Consider the following 19,696-nt stretch of genomic DNA (forward strand, 5'->3'; position numbering starts at 1 on the left):
AGAAGTTCTTATCATTGCATCATGACACCACACATTCTATCTCCTTCCTGTATTCTGACTCATTGTTGTTTGATTTCTGGCCTACAACGGTGGTGTCGTCAGTGAACTTGCAGATGGCGTACGTATGGAATTTGGCAACACAGTCACGGGAGTACAGTAGGCAGCTGAGTATGCAACTTAGTTAAGGATGCTGCAGATATTACAGTGCACACAGTTATGCAATATCATTTTTACATTTATTATCAGTTCCCACAGTGAGTTCTCGCCAAATAATTAAGTGTGAAACTACATGATACCAAAGACCAGAGGTAAAGGCTTGTGTTTTCTTTTTAAGTCAGTTTTCGACAGCAGGATCGAATGAGCCAAGCTTCTCAATAAAGGCATGATGCCAGAACTGCTTACCCCAACTCCAAGTTGACTGTTGCAAGTGAATGTTCTTCAGGCACATACTGTTTTCTCCCATCGCCACAGAAATAATTGCACAGAGGCTAGTATCCGGTCACCAAGTCATCCTTTCTTATGCACAGTACACTGGCTGTGGCCAGCCAGCTCAGAATCAGTCTGCCTGAACTGAACAGATTCTAAATCTCCTGTTTACACATATTATACTGCAGTTATACCGCAGTAGTGCTTATTTTTGTTTTGCATTCTATATGGAATTATTGGCTCTGCAGATGGCAGGGCTTTTGAACAATTATGTTTCGTCTTGCAAAAGACATGTACCTAAGCGTTTTAGCAATACCATCACGTCAAGGCTTGTGTCATCCCTTAATTGAAGACGTGTTGGTAGTCATCTTGTCATGCAGAAGAGATATCATTCTTAAACAAATCTCTCAGTGGAAATACATCGTTCACAGAGTTGGGAGTATATGGTAAGTGGAAGTTGAAAGCAAAATTGTACATCTGATTTCTCATTCGTTTAACAAACTTGAACCTCCTGGATTAGGCTTGGTTCTATGGTGGAGTGAATAGATCTGAAAACATTTATCTGTCTGATGCTGGTCTGGCACTTCAGGCTGTTAATACCAAACTATACCATCACACTTCTGTTATCAGGAAGTGAAGGTTCTGGTCATGAGTAGACCTTCATCTGACCCATGACCATGATGTAAAAACAGCCAGGTACATCTTTAATGATGGCATGACAGAAGCTTTAGCTAACGGATAGCCCAAATGTAACTGTCAGGAAGAGTACCTTCCAAATTGCATTTTGAATGTCATTAGTTCTTGGGATTTTATTACCAAATGGGCAGAGCAGATCAATGGTTTGCATCTGGCTTGGAAAGCAGGGCTTGCTCTGGAAAATTTAGGATTTAATTTTTCCAGTATTGATACTTTGTTTGGTCAACTTTTAAACAAATGTTGAGTTGCCCTGGATCAAGGCAAACTCTTATGGTGCTGCCATTCTTTCAAATGCATTTCATCAAACTACATCAATTTAGTGCCAATTACATCTGTTCGCAATGGCTCTGGTCAAACTGTAATGGAATCTCAAGATCAAACTTGAAAATATTTTCAACTACTTGGTCTAGAGTATCAACATGTTGATAAAGAGGGATATCTTTGGTGAATGGTGGTCAATATTCTGCATTATAACATTTTGCTTCATCCCATTCAGTTCTGCTGGAATTTACCCCTGGATATTGATGCCATACTTTGTTGAAGGATCAATAAATGTGGTTGCATTAAGATGCAAAGCAGCACAATTCCTTAAAGCTGATGACTGCATTGAATTGGGTCTGGGTAGAGGTTTTAGAAATTATTTACTGATTCAGTTGTATAGCATGTGGTCTGTTACTTCAAGCTGGGTCCAGTATGCAGCTCATGAACTGTAACCACACTGAGACTTGTCCTTCTGCCACTGCTGGATTGTTGCAATTTTCTCGGTAGAAGATGAACTTGGTGGTGTAGTGTGATTCTAGCAATGCACTGGCTCAAGAACACAAGTCACACGCCACACTGGGTTACAGTCCAACAGGTTTATTTGAAATCACAATGTTTCAGAGCGCTGCTCCTTCATTGAACTACCTGGTGTCACGTGACTTCTGCTTTTGTCCACCACAGTCCATCACTGGCACCTCCACATTGTGGTTCAAGAAGGCAGTTCACCACCCACTTCCCAGCCAATTAGGGCCAGCCAATAAATGCTAGCCTCGCCAGAAATGCCCACATCTCAAAGTGAAAGGAACGTTCTTAAATCATCCCCAAAAAATTAATGTTGCTTGTTTTCACATATTTTGTGCTTGTTAATGACATGCCTGTGTAATTTGTTGGTGGGGGAAAGGTGTGAGATTTCTAAGTTTCTTAGGGCAGTACTTTTCAACAAATTACAAACTGAACCTGAAGTGTACCCCCACTTTCAGCACACCAAATCAAACTTCATTTTTCCTTAATACTACAGCGTGAACGATTCCTTATACTGTTTTATTCAACCTTCCACATCCTCAGTAATCTCCAACTCTTATGGATGAAGTTTATTGAAGGAAGTCCTGCATAATTGCTCTTCTGTTTTGAAATGAGTGATTTAATTAAGGATTTACGTTGTTATTTACATTCATATCTGGTTATTATTTCTGCACTCTTGCAACCATTTTTCCCGTTTTTGCAACTGTTTTCACTTCTGCTGAAACAGCCCCTTACATAAAGGAGAATTTGTGAAGACCTAAATTTGTGTTATGTGACCATTTATTGCCCAAGATTTGCTCCATCCCCCCATCAACCATTTTTTTGGGGTGGGGGAAATGCTGCAATAACATTCCATTCCACATCCTTCATTTGGCAGACTGTCATTAATGATTCCGAACCCCAGCACAGCAATGAAAGCCAATCATGTAAATTGATCTCATCACCAAATGATAAAGGTTATTGATAAGAGAGAAATATGGCAAATAAACAGTGCCTCCATCCCCTCCGAGCTACTTTATCCTACCGATCTCACTGCCATAAATTATTTACTGATAGATACTGTCTACCTCTATTCTCCTCAACTCCTCTACAGCTCTATCAATAGAAAGAACATGAGCAAACAGGTTAGGTCTATCGAGCTGCCTGGGAACTCAAGGTCATTAAATCTCCAAATCTGAAGTAGGAGGAGTTGAGGCCTCTTCTGGAGTACTGAGTCCAGTTTTGGTCACCCTGTTACAGGAAGGATATTATCAAGCCGGAAAAGGTTCAGAAAAACTTTACCAGGACGTTGCCGGGAATAAAAGGTTTGAGTTACAAGGAGAGGCTGGATAGGTCGGGACTTCTTTCACCGGGGCAAAGAAGGTTGAGGGGTGACCTCATAGAGGTCACTTACAGATCTTTGTAAAATCATGGATTATAGATAAGATGAATGGCAGGTGGCTTTTCCATATTGTGAAGGATTTCAAGACTACAGGGCATATGTTTAAGATGAGAGGAGAAAGATTTAAAAAGGATGTGAGAGGCACAGAGAGTGGTTGGTGTGTGTGAGAGGAGGTAGTGGATGCAGGTACAGTTACAATGTATAAAAGACTAAGCCCATGAGTAATTAAGATTTGGAGGGATATAGGCCTAGCACAGGCAAGTGGGAATAGTTTATTTTGGGATTATGATCGGCATGGACTGGTTAGACTGAAGAGTCTACTTCTGTGCTGTATGACTCTATGACACTACAATGGCTTCAGTTACTTTACTATCTCAGGAGAGGGGGTTGGTTAGGTGAGTTGGCTGGACTGTTGGTTTCTGTACAAGATGGATAGGCTGCTTCTTGGGGGGATTGGGTCTGACATTCTAAAAGGGAGATTCTCTGGTGCAGCTGCGGAGAGGTTAACCAGATCAGTCGGGGTTGTGAACCTGACAGAGACTTCGAGAGAAGCAAAACTCATAAAGGAAGTAGAAAATTAGAAAGCAAAAATAGAAGACGAAACATACGCAAGAATTAAAGTGGGTCAGAATAATGTTAAAAAAATAGAATTAAAGTCACTCTATCGGAATGCAAACAGCATTTCAAAACAAAATGATTATTTAAACACACAAATTAGATATGATTTAATTGCCATTAAGGAGTCGTGACAATAGGATGACCAAGATTAGGAACTGAGTATCTTAGGATATTTGTTCTTTAGGAGAGCTAGGGAGAAGGGAGAAGTAGGTGGAATAACACTCTTAGTAAGACGTGCAGTTAGGGATCTGAAGATCACTATATAAAATAAGTTTGTGTGGAGCTAAGAAACAGCAAAAGTCTCCAAACATAGATGTAAATTGTTTATAGTTCACCAAGCTTTAGGGATAGTATTGGGCACAGTATAAATCAAGGAATTAAAGTAATGCAATGTGGATGATATAGAATAATGGACTACATCGATTCACACATAGACTGTGTTAGTCAAATCAGTGTTAATACTGTGGAAGATAACTTTCTGGAGTGTGTGTGAAATAGATTTCTGGAATATTATGTCGAGCAGCCTATGGGGGATCAAGTTATTTGGATTTAATCTTGTGTGATGACAAAGGACTAATTACTAAGCTTGTTGCAAAGCTGTCTTTGGGAAGTAATGACAACATGATAGAATTTGCATTAATTCAGACATTACGGGCTTAAATCGACATGATGATCAAGTTGGCTGTGGTGGATTTGGGGAAATTGCAATAACTACAAATAGTAGATGGTAGAGCAGCTACTATTTAAAGAAAACTATAGGTCTACAACAGATAGCTATTCTTCTAAGGCGCAAACACCCAAAGAGAAGGGAAATTAACCATTGTTATCAAATAAGTTAAAGAAACTGCTCACAATATTCAAAATGTCTGACCAGAGTTTTATACTGTCTGAGTGGTACATCTCTGCTCTTGCATTCTAGCCCTTAAAATAGAATCCCTACAGTGTGGACGCAGGCCATTCAACCCACCGGGTCCATACCAATTCTCCGAACAGCATCCCATCCAGACCCAGTCCCCTACCCCTTCATTTCCCACAGCTAACCCACCTAGCTTGCACATCTCTGAACACTACGAGCAGTTTGCCATGGCCAATCCACCTGATCTGCACATTTTTGGAGTGCGGGAAGAAACTGGAGCACCTGGAGAAAACCCACGCAGACAGTCGCCTGAGGCTGGAATCAAACCCGGGTCCATGACGCTGTGAGGCAGCAGAACTCGCCACTGAGCCACCCCAAAATTTGATAACAAGTGTCATAGTCACCATACGACTCCTGATCTATTGCAGATATTTTATTAAATTTAATTTCACCATGTGATTGGCAGGATTTGAATTGATGTTCCCCAGAACATTGACAGGTTTCTGGATGAATAGATCCAGTGATATTAACACTGCACCACTGCTTCCCCTCTTGCATTTAATGCTAACGTTGCATTTGTCTTCCTAACTGCCAACTGAACCTGCATGTTCACCTGAAGAGAATCCTGAACCAGAACTCCTAATTCCCTTTATGCTCCAGATCTCCAAAGCATTTGTTGATTTTGTTGCAGCTGTACAAGACGTTGGTGAGGCCACATTTGGAGTACTGTGTGCAATTCTGTTTGGTCTAAAATGAAAAGGATATTATTAAACTAGAAAAAGCGCAGAAAAGATTTACTAGGATGCAAGCTGGACTGCAGGATTTGAGTTAGAAGGAGACATTGGATAATCTGAGAAATGTTTTCCCTGGAGCGTAGGAGGTGACCTTTTAGAGGCCTATAAAATCATGAGAGACATAAGTGAGATAGATAGCCAACAGCTTTTCCCCATGGTAGGGGAGTATAAAACTAGATGGGAGAGATATAAAAGGGTCGATTAGACTTTGATTAGATTAGATTACTTACAGCGTGGAAACAGGCCCTTCGGCCCAACAAGTCCACACCGCCCCGCCGAAGCGCAACCCACCCATACCCCTACGTGTACCCCTTACCTAACACTACGGGCAATTTAGCATGGCCAATTCACCTGACCTGCACATCTTTGGACTGTGGGAGGAAACCGGAGCACCTGGAGGAAACCCACGCAGACACGGGGAGAACGTGCAAACTCCACACAGTCAGTCGCCTGAGGCGGGAATTGAACCCGGGTCTCTGGTGCTGTGAGGCAGCAGTGCTAACCACTGTGCCACCGTGCCGCCCGCACGGTCCAGAAGGGCAGTTTTTTTTCAGATAGAGGATGGTGAGTATCTGGAACAGAGTAGTGGTGGAAGAGAGTACCATTTCATCATTTAAGAAATATTTAGACAGGTACATAGATGTGATAGGTGTAGAGGGACAGGGACCGAATGCAGGCAAATGGCACTAGTTTAGTCGAGAAAACTGGGATGCCTGGGCAAGTTGGACCAAAGGGCTTGTCTCCATGCTGTAGAACTCCATGACTCTATTGCAAAAGACAAAAAGAAATGACTTATATGGCTTCCTAAAAAAGTGGTAAGCCTGAGGATTGGGAACAATTTAGAGCCCAGCAAAGGAAACAAACAAACAAATTAAGAAAATAAAAAAAGAGTATATAGACGCAAACTAATGAGGAACATAAATGTAGACTGTAAATGTTTCTTTCGGTGTGTGAAAAGGAAGGGATTAGCTGGGACAAATATGGTGGTTTAACCTAAGAGTCACCACACCTCAGGCAAGGAGCAAGGTTCATGTTAATCTCAGCTGGTACAGGAATTGAACTCATGTTGTTGGTGTCTCTCAGCATCACAAAACAGCCATCCAGCCAACTGAGCTAAATAAAAAAGATTTGCTTATTGAAACCAAGATTTAGGCCCAATTGTCTAGCTACCAAAATTGAGGATTGCTGAGGTCAACAACAATGTAGTGTAAATGTGAAAATTCAAGAGAAACTGCATGAACACCACCTCAATCCACCCTTTTTGGCCTTGACTCTGATCCACAGGTTTTGTGCATTTTTGCCTATAATTTCCACCCATGATATTCCTAAACAAACTGTCCCATCAAACTTGTCCATCTTAAGTGTAAATGAATATGTGTGTTTGGATTTAAATGGATATTTAATCCTAGAGATTAAATTAGTCAGATTTCACATTGCGATGGCTTTTGGAATAGTAAGTTTTGATTTCCAATGTATTATTCCCACCAGGTTGTTATTTGTAGGATAGCGTAAGGATCAGTACTAGGTCCACGGGTGTAAATGATTCTCAAAAATACTTTAACTACAGGGACCAATCACTCTTGTGATGTAGTGGTAGCGTCCTTACTTCTAAGCCAAGAGATCTACGTTCAAGTCCCACCTATCCCCACCTCTGAACAAGTTGATATAGAAAATAGTCAGAGATGTATGGCATGAAAATAGACCCTTGGTCTATACTATACCAACCAGATATCCTAAATTAATCTAGTCATGTTTATCAGCATTTGGCCCATATCCCTCAAATTATGGGCGGCATGGTGGCTCAGTGGTTAGCACTGTTGTCTCACAGTGCCAGGGACCCGGGTTCGATTCCAGCCTCGGGCGACTGTCGGTGTGGAGTTTGCACATTCTCTCTGTGTCTGGGGGGGTTTCCTCTGAGTAATCCAGTTTCCTCTCATAGTCCAAAGATGTGCAGATCAGGTGGATTGGTTATGCTAAATTGCCCATCAAGTTAGTTGCATTAGTCGAGGTAAATAGGGGGAATGGGTTTGGGTGGGATACTCTTCGGGGGGTTGGTGTGGACTAGTTGGGCCGAAGGGTCTGTTTCCACACTGTAGGGAATCTAATCTAAATCTAAAAAACCCTTCCTGTTCATGTATCCATCCAGATGCCTCTTAAATGTTGTAATTGTACCAGCCTTCACCACCACATCCTCTGGCAGCTCATTCCATACCTGCACCACCCTCTGTGTAAAAACAGTTGCCCCTTAGGTTTCTTATAAATCTTTCCTTCTCCCCTTAAACCTGTGCCCTCTAGATTTGGACTCCCCTACCCTGGTATTGGCTTCACCCTATCCATGCCCCTCATAAAACCTCTATAAGGTCACCCCTCAGCCTCCTACACTCCATGGAAAATAGCCCCAGCCCATTCAGCCTCTGCCTATAGCTCAAACCCACTAACCCTGACAACATTCTTGTAAATCTGTTATGAAATCTTTCAAGTTTCACATCACTCCTATAGCAGGGTGACCAGAATTGAACACAGTATTCCAAAAGTGGCCTAATGTTTGACTATGGAGACCAAGGGCTCTTGTGGTGCAGTGGTAACCTCTGAACTGGGAGATCCAGGTTAAAATCCCATCTCCTCTGGAAGTGTTGTTAGGTTCTTTTTCTTGAGATTCTTACACACTTTGATGCAACTGCAATATGCCAACTTCTGTGAACAGCCAAAATTTTTTAAGTACAAACTTTTGAAGGAACTCTTAACATTCTACACAATGCTTGTGAAGCGTGTCAAGTGAAGCTCTCTGAACAAGGGAACAGTCCTCCACTGTACATCACGATCAGTAATGCCCAAAAGACAACCCCCTGCCACTCCCCCATAGTCACATGCCACTCAAGACACAATGTAGTGATTTGATTATTTCCACAAATAATGTAATTAAATTGATTCTGAATTGCAGGAGATGGCTATGTACATTTTTAAATTCTGCCTGCAAGACGGAGAAACATACCACCCTCCCCCTGGGACATCCAATTTCTTACAGGTCAGCAGAACAAATTAACCCTTTAAATCTCAGTGTGTGATAACACCTCTGAGCACATTAATCAGGAAGCTATCTGAAAATGGAGACCAATGGAAATATTTCAAAATTTGCAGAAACCTGTTTGGAAATGTAAACTGCGAGGAGGTTTCAAGAGACCTGAACAGTTTAAGTGAATGGTTTAGAGTCCGGCAGATGAAATATATGTGAAGTTATTCACTTTTGTAGGGAAAGGCAGAATATTTTGTTCAATGGGAAGAGGTTGCGCAGTGCAGTGTCCAAAGGGAGCTGGGTGTCCTTATCAATGAGTTACTAAATGTTAGCACGCAGGTGCAACAAACAATGATGAATGCTATTGATACATTGGGGGAAGAGACCTCTTGTGGTGCAGTGGTAGTGTCCCTACAGTAGTGATTGTAACAAGGTCAGCCAAGTGGACCTCATAGAATATGAGTTCCCTGACTGGGGCTGTTACTCTGTTCCAATCAGGGAGCCCTGGCTGACAGATTAAAGGGGGAGGTGTGTTAGGGTGTTGCATGCAGTAGTCCCTCACAACCGCAGATTGCTGAGATTCACAGGCTCCAAATGCAACTGCTTATTTTGCAGCGCTATGGAGTCTATGGACCATGTATATATCGGATGAGGGCATTTGCAGTCCCTTTCTGGTTACCTGGAAAATCTTTTATTCTGTTTAAAGTTGCACTTAACCCCTGTGCTCTTCATCTCTGGGCACCTGGTGCGGAGGGGTGTGGGCAGATTAGGGAATCTCCTCGTGGGTCTGCTCCTGGGCCTCGCCAAGCTGGGTATAAACAGGTCCAGGCAGCAGGCCGTGGAAGGGGTTGTTGTTTTGGCTGACTGCCTGCCTCTCTTCCGTGGTTATGTTCTAGGCCGGGTGTCCCTGGAAAGCGAGTATGTGGTATCCACCAATGCTCTTGATGCCTTTAGGCACAGGTGGGAACCACAGGGAGTGGAGTGCTTTATTCCCCCCTCCAATTCTAAACTGATTTAGTCCCTGCCCTCCCTCTTCACTTTCATTACACAGGCATTGCCCTCTTGCTTGTTATTGGTTCACTGGTCACATGGGTGCTTTCCTGTTGGTGGGAAATATCGAATAAAGTTCGCGCACAATGATGTCTTTGTACCGAGTCACTACACATACACTCACAGTCACCGGCGATGTGGGGAATAAAATAAATAAACAGGGGATTCAGAAGTTAGCCTCAGTTTAGGGACTGGCATTAAACTGGCTGGTCACATCTTAAGAAAGAAAGCAAACAAAAACGGGGTCCCAGAGATACTGACTCTGAAGAAGCAGTCCCAAGGTCAGGGAATATTCACGTGTAAATAAAGGGATGACTCGGTGAGGGATACCAGCCTCTCTGGAGTTATTTCACCTAAACCTAGTCCAGATTCAAGACCCACCTGTTCCAGAGGTATGTGATAACATCTCTGAGCAGATTTATTAGAAAAACAGGAATAGCATTTTGGGCTTCATCAGAAGCAGGTTTGAGAACAGGAGTAAAGTTGCCTCAATGAAAAGTTTGAATATTTTTTCCGAGGGAGAGATGTATTGAACAGAGAGGGAGTAAAATGGATTCTCACCAGTGTAATCGCCTGGGATGGTGAAATTATCTGCAGAGAAAGCATCGAGGAATGTGGGCCTGAATTCTTCAGAGTTTGGAAAAATTAAACATGATACTCATTGAACTTTACCGGTCGCTGACAGTGTGAATGTCGATAGGGTGTTCCTTCTGGATAATCATTACAACCAAAGAGTCCCTGGTGTGGGGCGTGAACTGCTCATAACCTTTTGACTCGGTTATAGTCAACATTGACCTTTTGACAGAATTTTTAAGAAAGTTTATCACTACTAAACAAATTGTCATAAAGCATTGGCGAATGTAATTTTGTTTAAAAAAAAGAGATACAAAGCCCTGCATGAATTAAGAGACCTGTTTGGAAACGCTGATTCAGAGCCGAGAGCTCCTTCTGTGACAGAGAGGCAGCATCGCTTCCCGGTTTCTTTCACTTTCACAGTTGAGGGAGCAGCCAACTAGGAGCCAGCTGTCTCAGGGAGGGGGAGAGAGAGAGAGAGAAGAAAAATGAGGCGAACGTGCCCGATGTTGCTGGTGTTGTCTTTTCTGGTGAGTGAAGTCGGATCGTGACAGTCAGAGGCTGGAAGAAAGTGCGGGTTTTGAAAACACGGCCAGGCTGTCGGGTGACACAAGGGAGCTGTGTTGCTAACCGACTCTCTGTCTGTTAGCTCCCCGGCGCCTTCAGTGGATTAATAACTTATAACGCGGGCAGGAGGAGAGTTGCTGGAGAGCTGTCTGGGCATGTTAACTTCATCAGTTAGTTGTCTCGACACGAATGGAAATCAAAGTTGACTGCACTTCTTAAATTCAGCCTCCCCCTCCCAAGATTTGTCATTGATTGATTGTGTGAAGTTCACACCACTCTGTAGCAAGTTAGAAATCAAGAATTTATTGTTTGTATGCGGATTGTCCCCGGTGTTTGTTCCAACACTCTCATACTGATAAAGAGCACACAAGTACAGCATTAGCGGAAAAAAAATAACCCGTGTGTTTTTGATACCTACTGTTTCTTTTTAGTGTTGTAAGTAAAATCATTTTGGTGTTTGTATTTTGTTCAGAACGTAAGAATTAAGGGCAGGAGCAGGCAGTTCGGCCCCTCCAGGCTGCTTCCCGACTCGGTACGATCATGGCTCATTTCATCTGGGCCTCAACTCGTTTCTTGCCCGCGCTCCATAACCCTTCAAACCATTATTAATTAAAAATCGGCCTAAGTTACTCGGTGTCCCAGTGTCCATCGCACTCTGGGGTAGGGAGTCCCACAGATTCATGTCACTTTGTAAGAAATAATTTATCCTCCTGTCTGAGTTCTGCTACCTCTTAGACTAAAACTATGCCCCCCCCCCTTCTAAATTGCCCCACATGAGGTAAGTATCTGCTCTGTCTACTTTGCCAATTCCCTTTAATTTTTTTTCCTTTTTTTCCCATTCTTTTTAAAAATCCCCCTGCAAAAGCACTGCACCCAATTCCCTTTCATGTCTTGTGTATCTCAATTAAATGTCCTCACATTATTCTAAACGCCACAGAGTGAAGGCCTAAACTGCTCAACCTCTCATCAAATGACAAACCCTTCATCTCTGGAATCAATCGACTGAACCTCGTCTGAACTGTGTCCAATGAAGCTAAATCCCTCCTCAAATAGGGGATCAAATTTATACACAATGTTTATTTGTTCTTGGGATGTGAGCAACACTGTCAAGGCCACTATTTATTGCATGAAAAGGTGGTGAGCTGTGTTTTTGCACCATTGCTGTCTTTGGGGTGTAAATACATCCATGGTGATTTTTTTTCTCTCTCTGTTGCATTTTGATATGACTGAGTGGCTTCATGCACTATTTCAGAGGACACATACAAGTCATGTTGCTGTGGTTTGGAGTCTTGCATAGAGCAGATGGTCTAAGGAGTAGATTACCTCCCCTCGAGGATAGCAGTGGGTATTTACGCAATCTGATAAATTCACGATCATTATATAGTGTGGTTTGCATTTCATTCTGATTAATTCATTTAAAATTTCACCTCTTCCCCCACCCCCCACTCTTGTGGAGGGACTTAATTGCTTGTTTCCGGTGTGCTACATTGGGCCTGTGCATTACTAGCCCAGTAATATCAATACTGTGCTACTGTCCCCTAATTTGGAACAATTTTTTATATTTACATGTTTTTTTGAATGCCTGTTGCTTCCTGTGCCAAGTGTTAAGAGGAAGCTTTGCAAAAGAGGTTTTTCTAAATGATCAAAATAAGGAAAATTTTAGTGACATGCATAGCTATAAAAAATAATAAATGCTGATAATGTATCAGTTTATTATTTTTCAATTAAATTGAAAAGTAAAGTCTTTTTAAATACCGTATTCCTGTAAGTGTATTTCCCTAAAGATAGTGACTCATATTGGATTTGTTTCTTAAGTACTAGCAGCCAAAAGGGAGTTGCCCTAATGGCCCACAGTTATGTGAAAGACTGACAGCATACTTTAGTGAGGTTTAAAAGCTGTATAGGTTAAAAAGTCAAACCCACTCCTCTGCTCATCCACTATACACACACATACACACATAGACACACACCCAGATATCAGGTTAAATAATAAACAAAAGCAAAGACTTTATCTTGCTAGTTAATAATTGGGAGAAAGTGAGGACTGCAGATGCTGGGGATCAGAGCTTAAAAATGTGTTGCTGGAAAAGCGCAGCAGGTCAGGCAGCATTCAAGGCGAAGGAGAATCGACGTTTCGGGCATAAGCCCTTCTTCAGGAATGAGGAGGGTGTGCCATGCAGGCTAAGATGAAAGGTAGGGAGGATGGACTTGGGGGAGGGGCGTTGGGAATGTGATAGGTGGAAGGAGGTTAAGATTAGATTACAGTATGGAAACAGGCCCTTCGGCCCAACAAGTCCACACCGACCCGCCGAAGCGCAACCCACCCATACCCATACATTTACCCTTAACCTAACACTACAGGCAATTTAGCATGGCCAATTCACCTAACCTGCACATCTTTGTGACAGTGGGAGGAAACCAGAGCACCCGGAGGAAACCGGGGAGAACGTGCAAACTCCACACAGAGAGTCGCCTGAGGCGGGAATTGAACCCGGGTCTCTGGCGCTGTGAGGCAGCAGTGCTAGCCACTGTGCTACCGTGCCGCCCAGGTGAAGGTGATAGGCCGGATAGGGGGTGGGAGCGGAGAGGTCGGGAAGAAGATTGCAGGTCAAGAAGACGGTGCTGAGTCTGAGGGTTGGTTTTGGTAATGAGTATTAGAATAATGACAAACTTTGCTCTGCTGTCATACTTGAATTTTTAGACTGAACAGTATGGTTTATTTGGTAAGTAAAAGTGAGAATAGCAGGGGCAGGAATTTCAAATTGAGGTTGAATACATTACCTACCCTGGATAATTTCTGGCTTCTCCACTGTATTGATACTTCTTGTGCAGACCTTGAGCGAGATACCCATTGCCTCCAAAACAGCAGCAGCCTGGAAGAACGCAGCATCAAGCAGTGGAGAAGTTGACATTTTGGGTATAACCCTTCTTCAGGAATGGGAGTAGGGGGAGCTTCAGATAAAGCAAAGGGGAGAGGGTTTTGAATGGGGAGAGGGGACAGGATGGTGAGGTAGTAATAGGTGAACATGGGTTGTGGGTGTGACTTGGTTGGTCGATGGGAAGGATAAATCCTATTGGTAGCTAGAAGGAAGAGTCGGTTGGAGAGATGGAAGGGAGGAGGCGGGGCTGGAAAGGGAGTCAGGGAATGGGAAGGAAGGTTATTTGAATTTGGAGAACTCTATGTTGAGCCCTCCAGGCTGGAGGCTGCCCAGGCGGAAGATGAGGTGTTGTTCCTCCAATCTGCAGTCTGATTCACTGTGGTAATGGAGGAGGCCGAGGATGGGCATGTCAGAAAGGGAGTGGGAAAGGGAATTGAAATGAGCAGTGACCGGGAGGTCAGATCAGCCCCTGCGGGCCTGGCTGAGATACTCAGTGAAACATTGCCTCAGTTTATGTTTGCTCTCCATGGTGTAGAGATGACCACATCGGGAGCATTGGATACAGTAAAATAGGTTGGGAGAGAGGCAGGTGAATCTCTGTCTCACCTGGAAGGACTGTGTTGAGCTCCTGGATGGATGTGAGGGGTAAGCTGTGTTGGCAGGTTTGCATCTTTCATGACTGCGGGGGAAGGTACCTGGGGGAGTTAGGGGTGGTCGGTGCGGAGGGTGTTGTGAACCAAGGAGTGATGAAGGGAATGGTCCTTGTGGAAGGCAGAGATGGGTGGGGAGGGAAAGATGTTCTTGATGGTGGGGTCTAGTGGAGTTGAAATGTTTGAGGATGATACATTAGATGCAAAGACTAATGGGGTGGAAAGTGAGGATAAGGGGGACTGTCTTTATTATGCTTGGTTTAGAGCAGTGGAGTGTACGGTGGAGGGCTATCTGGTTGACAGAGGAGGGAGAGCCACATTATTCAAAATAGGTGACATCTGGGGTGCTCCAGAGTTGACCGTCTACTCGTCAGAGCAGATGTGATGGAAATGAGGAATTGGGGCAAAAGGGATGGAGTTTTTGCAGGAGATCTCGGACATCACCCTCCCCTTTCTTGACCTCTCTATTTCCATCTCCAGCAACAGTTTACAAACTGACATTTAATATAAACCCACAGACTCCCATAACGACCTGAAGTATACCTCCTCCTACCTCTCATCCTGCAAAAACTCCAATCGTTTTCCCAACTCCTCCGTCTCTGTCGCACCTGCTCAGATGAGGAGACATTCCACTCCCAAGCATCCCAGATGTCCACCCATTTTGAACAAAGTACTTCCCCCCCCCCCCCTCCCCCACCGCGCCCCGTCATCCCCACACCCCTCGACTGCACTACCTCCCTTCCCTAGTCCATTGCTCTCAACCCCTCTCCCGCTCCAAACATAGTAAAGACAGGGTACCCCTTACCCTCACTTTCCACCTGACTAGTCTCTGCATCTGACGTAGCATCAAAGGCAGGCATCAGCCATGCTCTGACCTGCTACTGCCACATCAAAGAAATGTCCCCCCCCTCAGTGGGGCATGAACAAAACTCAAAACAGAATGTGCAGACAGTCAAAAAAGCAGTGGGTTTGGAAGGTGATTTGGTGGTTTTCTGCTGTGTGTCTTGAAGATAGTACATGCTGCTGCTACTGAGCACTGGTGGTGTTAGGAGTGGTTGTTTCCACATCCACAAGTGGGCTGCTTTGTCCTCTTTTGGTGTCAAGGGATGACGGGTGGATCCTGTTTCTGAGATGGCCCATTGCATGGCAGTTGTGTAGCATGAATGTTACTTGGGTTGTCAGCCCAATCCTGTACACTGTCAAAGCCTTGCTTCACTTGGACACAGACTGCTTCAGTATTTGAGGAATCCTGAAAGTTGTGCAATCTTCAATGAATATTTTCTCTTCTCTTGGAGGGAAAGTCATTCGTGAAGCAGATGAACCCCTGCGGAGATGTCGTGGATCTGAGATGACTGACTTCCAACAACCACGCAACCATCTTCTTGTGTGCCAAGTAGGACCCCTACCGGCACAGATTTCCTCTAATTCCCAATGACTGTGGTTTGTCTGAGTCTCCTTGAGGCTACACACAGTAAAATGTTGTCTTGATGTCCAGGGCAGTTACTCTCACCTCCCCTCTGGAATTCAGCTCCTTTGTCCATATTTGAACCAAGGCTGTAATGCAGTCAGGAGCTGAGTGGCCCTGGCAGAATGCAATGTGAGGCTCAGTGAGCTAAGTATGTTTGTAAGTACGTGTTGCTTGATAGCCCTGTTGATGACATTTTCCATCACTTTACAGATGATTGTGAGAAGATTGATGGGGTGAAAATTACTAAATTGGATTTGTCATACATTTTGTGAAAAGCATCTACCTGGACAAATTTAGCAGTACAGACCCAATTGACTGAAGGGCTTTTTCTGTACTGGACAATTGTATGAATTTCCAACATTGTTACAGTGTACTAAAGCTGCTTGTCTAGTGTACATCTTCAGTACTATGTCTAACATGTTGTCAGGGCTCATAGGCTGTGCAGTTTTCAGCTGCTCCAACTATTTCCTGATATCATATGGAGTACATTGAACTGGCTGATAACTGGTATCTGCAATACTGGGGACCACTGGAGGAGGCCGAGATGAATCATCCACTTAGCCCTTCTGGCTGAAAATCATTGCATATGCTTGGAGCACAGCTCTACTATTGCCGATGATCTATAGCACCTCATGTCCGTCCAGTCTTGAGTTGCTAGATCCGTTCATTTGTCTGTCCCATTTAGCACAGTGGTAGTGGCACCCAATAAGTGGGGGTGGCACAGTGGCTCAGTAGCTAGTACTGCTGCCTCACAGCGCCAGGAACCCGGGTTTGATTCCAGCCTTGGATGAATTCTGTGTGGAGTTTTCATATTCTCCCAGTGTCTGCGTGGGTTTCCTCCAGGTGTTCCTGTTTCCTCCCACAGTCCAAAGATGTGCAGGTCAGGTGAATTGGCCATGCTAAATTGCCCAGTGTGTTCAGGGATGTGGAAGTTAGGTGCCTTGGTCAGGGGTAAATATAAGGTAGAGGAATGGTTCTGGGTGGATTACTCTTTGGAAGGTTGGTGTGGACTTGTTGGGCCAATGGGCCTGTTTCCACACTGTAGGGATTCTAGAATACGATAAAGGTTATTCTCACTGTGAAGGCAGGACTTCACAAGGCCTCTGCAGTGGTCACCCTTATGAATTCTGTCATAGATGCGTCTGCAGCATGAGATCAAATGTGTTTTTCCCTTTTGTTGGTTCCGTTACCACCTGCCACAGATCCAGCCCAGCAGCAGTGTCCTTTAGGAGCTGACCAGCTCAATTGGCAGTACTTTTGCTGAGGTTTCCCACCCAGAATACATTCTGTGCCCTTGTTACCCTCACTGCTGTCTTCAAGTGACGATGAATTAATACTAATCAGGTATGGTGTACTGTGGAGGTGGCGGGGGAGTTGGGATCGGGGGGGGGGGCGGGGGAAGTGGAATGGATATGTTGTAATCAGGAGGATTGTTCATGTTTGGTTTGATGTCATGAGACTTCATGGGGTCCAGAGTCCAAGTTGAGGACTCCCAGAACAGTTCCCTCCTGACTGGGCACTACTGTTCTTCCACACCTATTGAACTTGTCCTGGGATGATGGTGATGGTGTTTGGGATGTTATCCGTAAGGTATTGGAGTTAAGTTTACTGTTTCATTCTATAAGTGAGATTGTGTCAATCAGGTGCTTGACTGGTTTGTGAGGCAGCTGTCCCAATTTTGGTACCAGCCTTCAGCTGTAACCGGCCTCCAGCTGAAGGATACTTTAGAGGGTTGATTTTGCTGATGCCTTCATTGATGTTCGGTCCATCTGGTTTCATGTTTCTTTTTTCAGACTTTCTAGCAGTTCCTCTGTCACATGTCGGCCAAACCAGATAAGAACAACATTTTTCCTTCCCTAAAGATAACTTGGATGAACTAATTGGGATTTTTTATGCCAATGGTTTCATTATCATCATTAGACTTTTAATTCCAGATTTTTATTGAATCCATTGCCTGCTGTGGTGAGATTTGAACTCAGGTCCTCAGAACATTACCTAGGTCTCTGGATTACTAGTCCCATTATAACACTGCACCAGCACCTCCATGTCTTATCATAACGATTGCTTATTAAGGTTTGATTTATGTATTGCTAGATTTCATTGTTGAAGTTGTTAGCTCATTTATTTTAAATGTCTTGAATGTGATTATGCTTCATAATTTAACTAGAATCTTGCATTTTATTTGTCCATTTATAAACAATTTTCTTGGTGCAACTTTATAGAAATCTGACATCACTGTTCCATCAAATGATGTTTTGCAGATTGGGATAAATGCCCATCAACCTACCCAAGAGAAGAGGAATGCTGTTCAAAATAGTTTATCAATTGACAATATTTCAGGTTCAGTACAGAGATGGCCCATGAAACGACGTTTCCGAAGGGGCGATAGTTGTCCACCTGGTTCACCATCGAATTGCAGCAAATGTAAGGCAGGTAAGTGAGTGTTAACTCTGAACAAGTACACAGCATTGGATTATTGCCATCTCTGCAAAATATCTCTAAACAGCACATATTGGAAACTTGGAACTACCTTTTAATAACAACAAAAACCTGCATTCCTGTAATGCTTCACTGAAGTGCAGTCACACAAAGGTAATACCAAGACACTGAAGGATTCGCAGGCTTGGCAGAAGATGTGGGGTTTAGGATGGGCCTTTCAGGAGGAGAGAGAGGTAGAGATGTGAGATATTTATGAAGTAGTGGCATGGCTGGGAATGAGGTGGGCAAAGCAATTGCGAAGGGGAGAAGAGGGGTTTGCACAATAGACAATAGACAACAGGTGGCACGGTGGCACAGTGGTTAGCACTGTTGCCTCGCAGCGCCTGAGACCCGGGTTCAATTCCCGCCTCAGGCGACTGACTGTGTGGAGTTTGCACGTTCTCCCCGTGTCGGCGTGGGTTTCCTCCGGGTGCTCCGGTTTCCTCCCACAGTCCAAAGATGTGCAGGTCAGGTGAATTGGCCATGCTAAATTGCCCGTAGTGTTAGGTAAGGGGTAAATGTAGGGGTATGGGTGGGTTGCGCTTCAGCGTGGTGTGGACTTGTTGGCCCGAAGGGCCTGTTTCCACACTGTAATGTAATGTAATCTAATCTAATCTAATCTAAAAAAATCTAATTTAAAAAGGTGCAGGAGTAGGCCATTCTGCCCTTCGAGCCTACACCACCATTCAATATGATCATGGCTGATCATCCTTAATCAGTATCCTGTTCCTGCCTTATCTCCATAACCCTTGATTCCACTATCTTTGAGAACTCTATCCAACTCTTTCTTAAATGAATCCAGAGACTGGGCCTCCACTGGCCTCTGGGGCAGAGCATTCCACACAGCCACCACTCTCTGGGTGAAGAAGTTTCTCCTCATCTCTGTCCTAAATGGTCTACCCCGTATTTTTAAGCTGTGTTCTCTGGTTCGGCACTCACCCTTCAGCGGAAACATGTTTCTTGCCTCCAGAGTGTCCAATTCTTTAATAATCTTATGTCTCAATCATACCCCCTCTCAGTCTTCTAAACTCAAGGGTATACAAGCCCAGTCGCTCCAGTCTTTCAGTGTAAGATAATCCCGCCATTCCAGGAATTGACCTCGTGAACCTACGCTGTACTCCCTCAATAGCCAGAATGTCTTTCCTCAAATTTGGAGACCAGAGCTGCACACACTACTCCAGATGTGGTCTCACCAGGGCTCTGTACAGCTGCAGAAGAGAACCTCTTTGCTTCTGTACTCAATCCCGCTTGTTATGAAGGCCAGCATGCTATTAGCCTTCTTCACTACCTGCTGTACCTGCATGCTTACCTTCATTGACTGGTGTACAAGAACACCCAGATCTCTCTGTACTGCCCCTTTACATAAATTGATTCCATTGAGGTAGTAGTCTGCATTCCTGTTCTTGCTACCAAAGTGGATAACCATACATTTATCCACATTAAACTCCATCTGCCATGCATCTG

General features: G+C 44.0%; 1 protein-coding gene across 3 annotated transcripts in view; it reads left to right on the plus strand.

Moving 5' to 3' along the window:
- The first annotated feature begins 794 nt into the window (after window positions 1–794).
- LOC122561061 (tumor necrosis factor receptor superfamily member 6-like) overlaps window positions 795–19,696 on the plus strand; it is a 65,584-nt gene continuing 46,682 nt past the window's right edge. The window contains exons 1-2 of one of the 3 annotated variants that reach the window (XM_043712418.1): window positions 795–872; window positions 18,016–18,187. In XM_043712418.1, the coding sequence (XP_043568353.1) occupies window positions 870–872; window positions 18,016–18,187 (175 nt within the window). In that variant the 5' untranslated portion in view covers window positions 795–869. Of the gene's footprint in view, window positions 873–9,773; window positions 10,010–10,051; window positions 10,721–18,015; window positions 18,188–19,696 lie in introns of those variants that run through there. The other 2 variants (XM_043712419.1, XM_043712417.1) reach the window with 2 other exon arrangements.

Source organism: Chiloscyllium plagiosum, chromosome 22, assembly GCF_004010195.1.
Source record: "Chiloscyllium plagiosum isolate BGI_BamShark_2017 chromosome 22, ASM401019v2, whole genome shotgun sequence".
Taxonomy (NCBI): Eukaryota; Metazoa; Chordata; class Chondrichthyes; order Orectolobiformes; family Hemiscylliidae; genus Chiloscyllium; species Chiloscyllium plagiosum.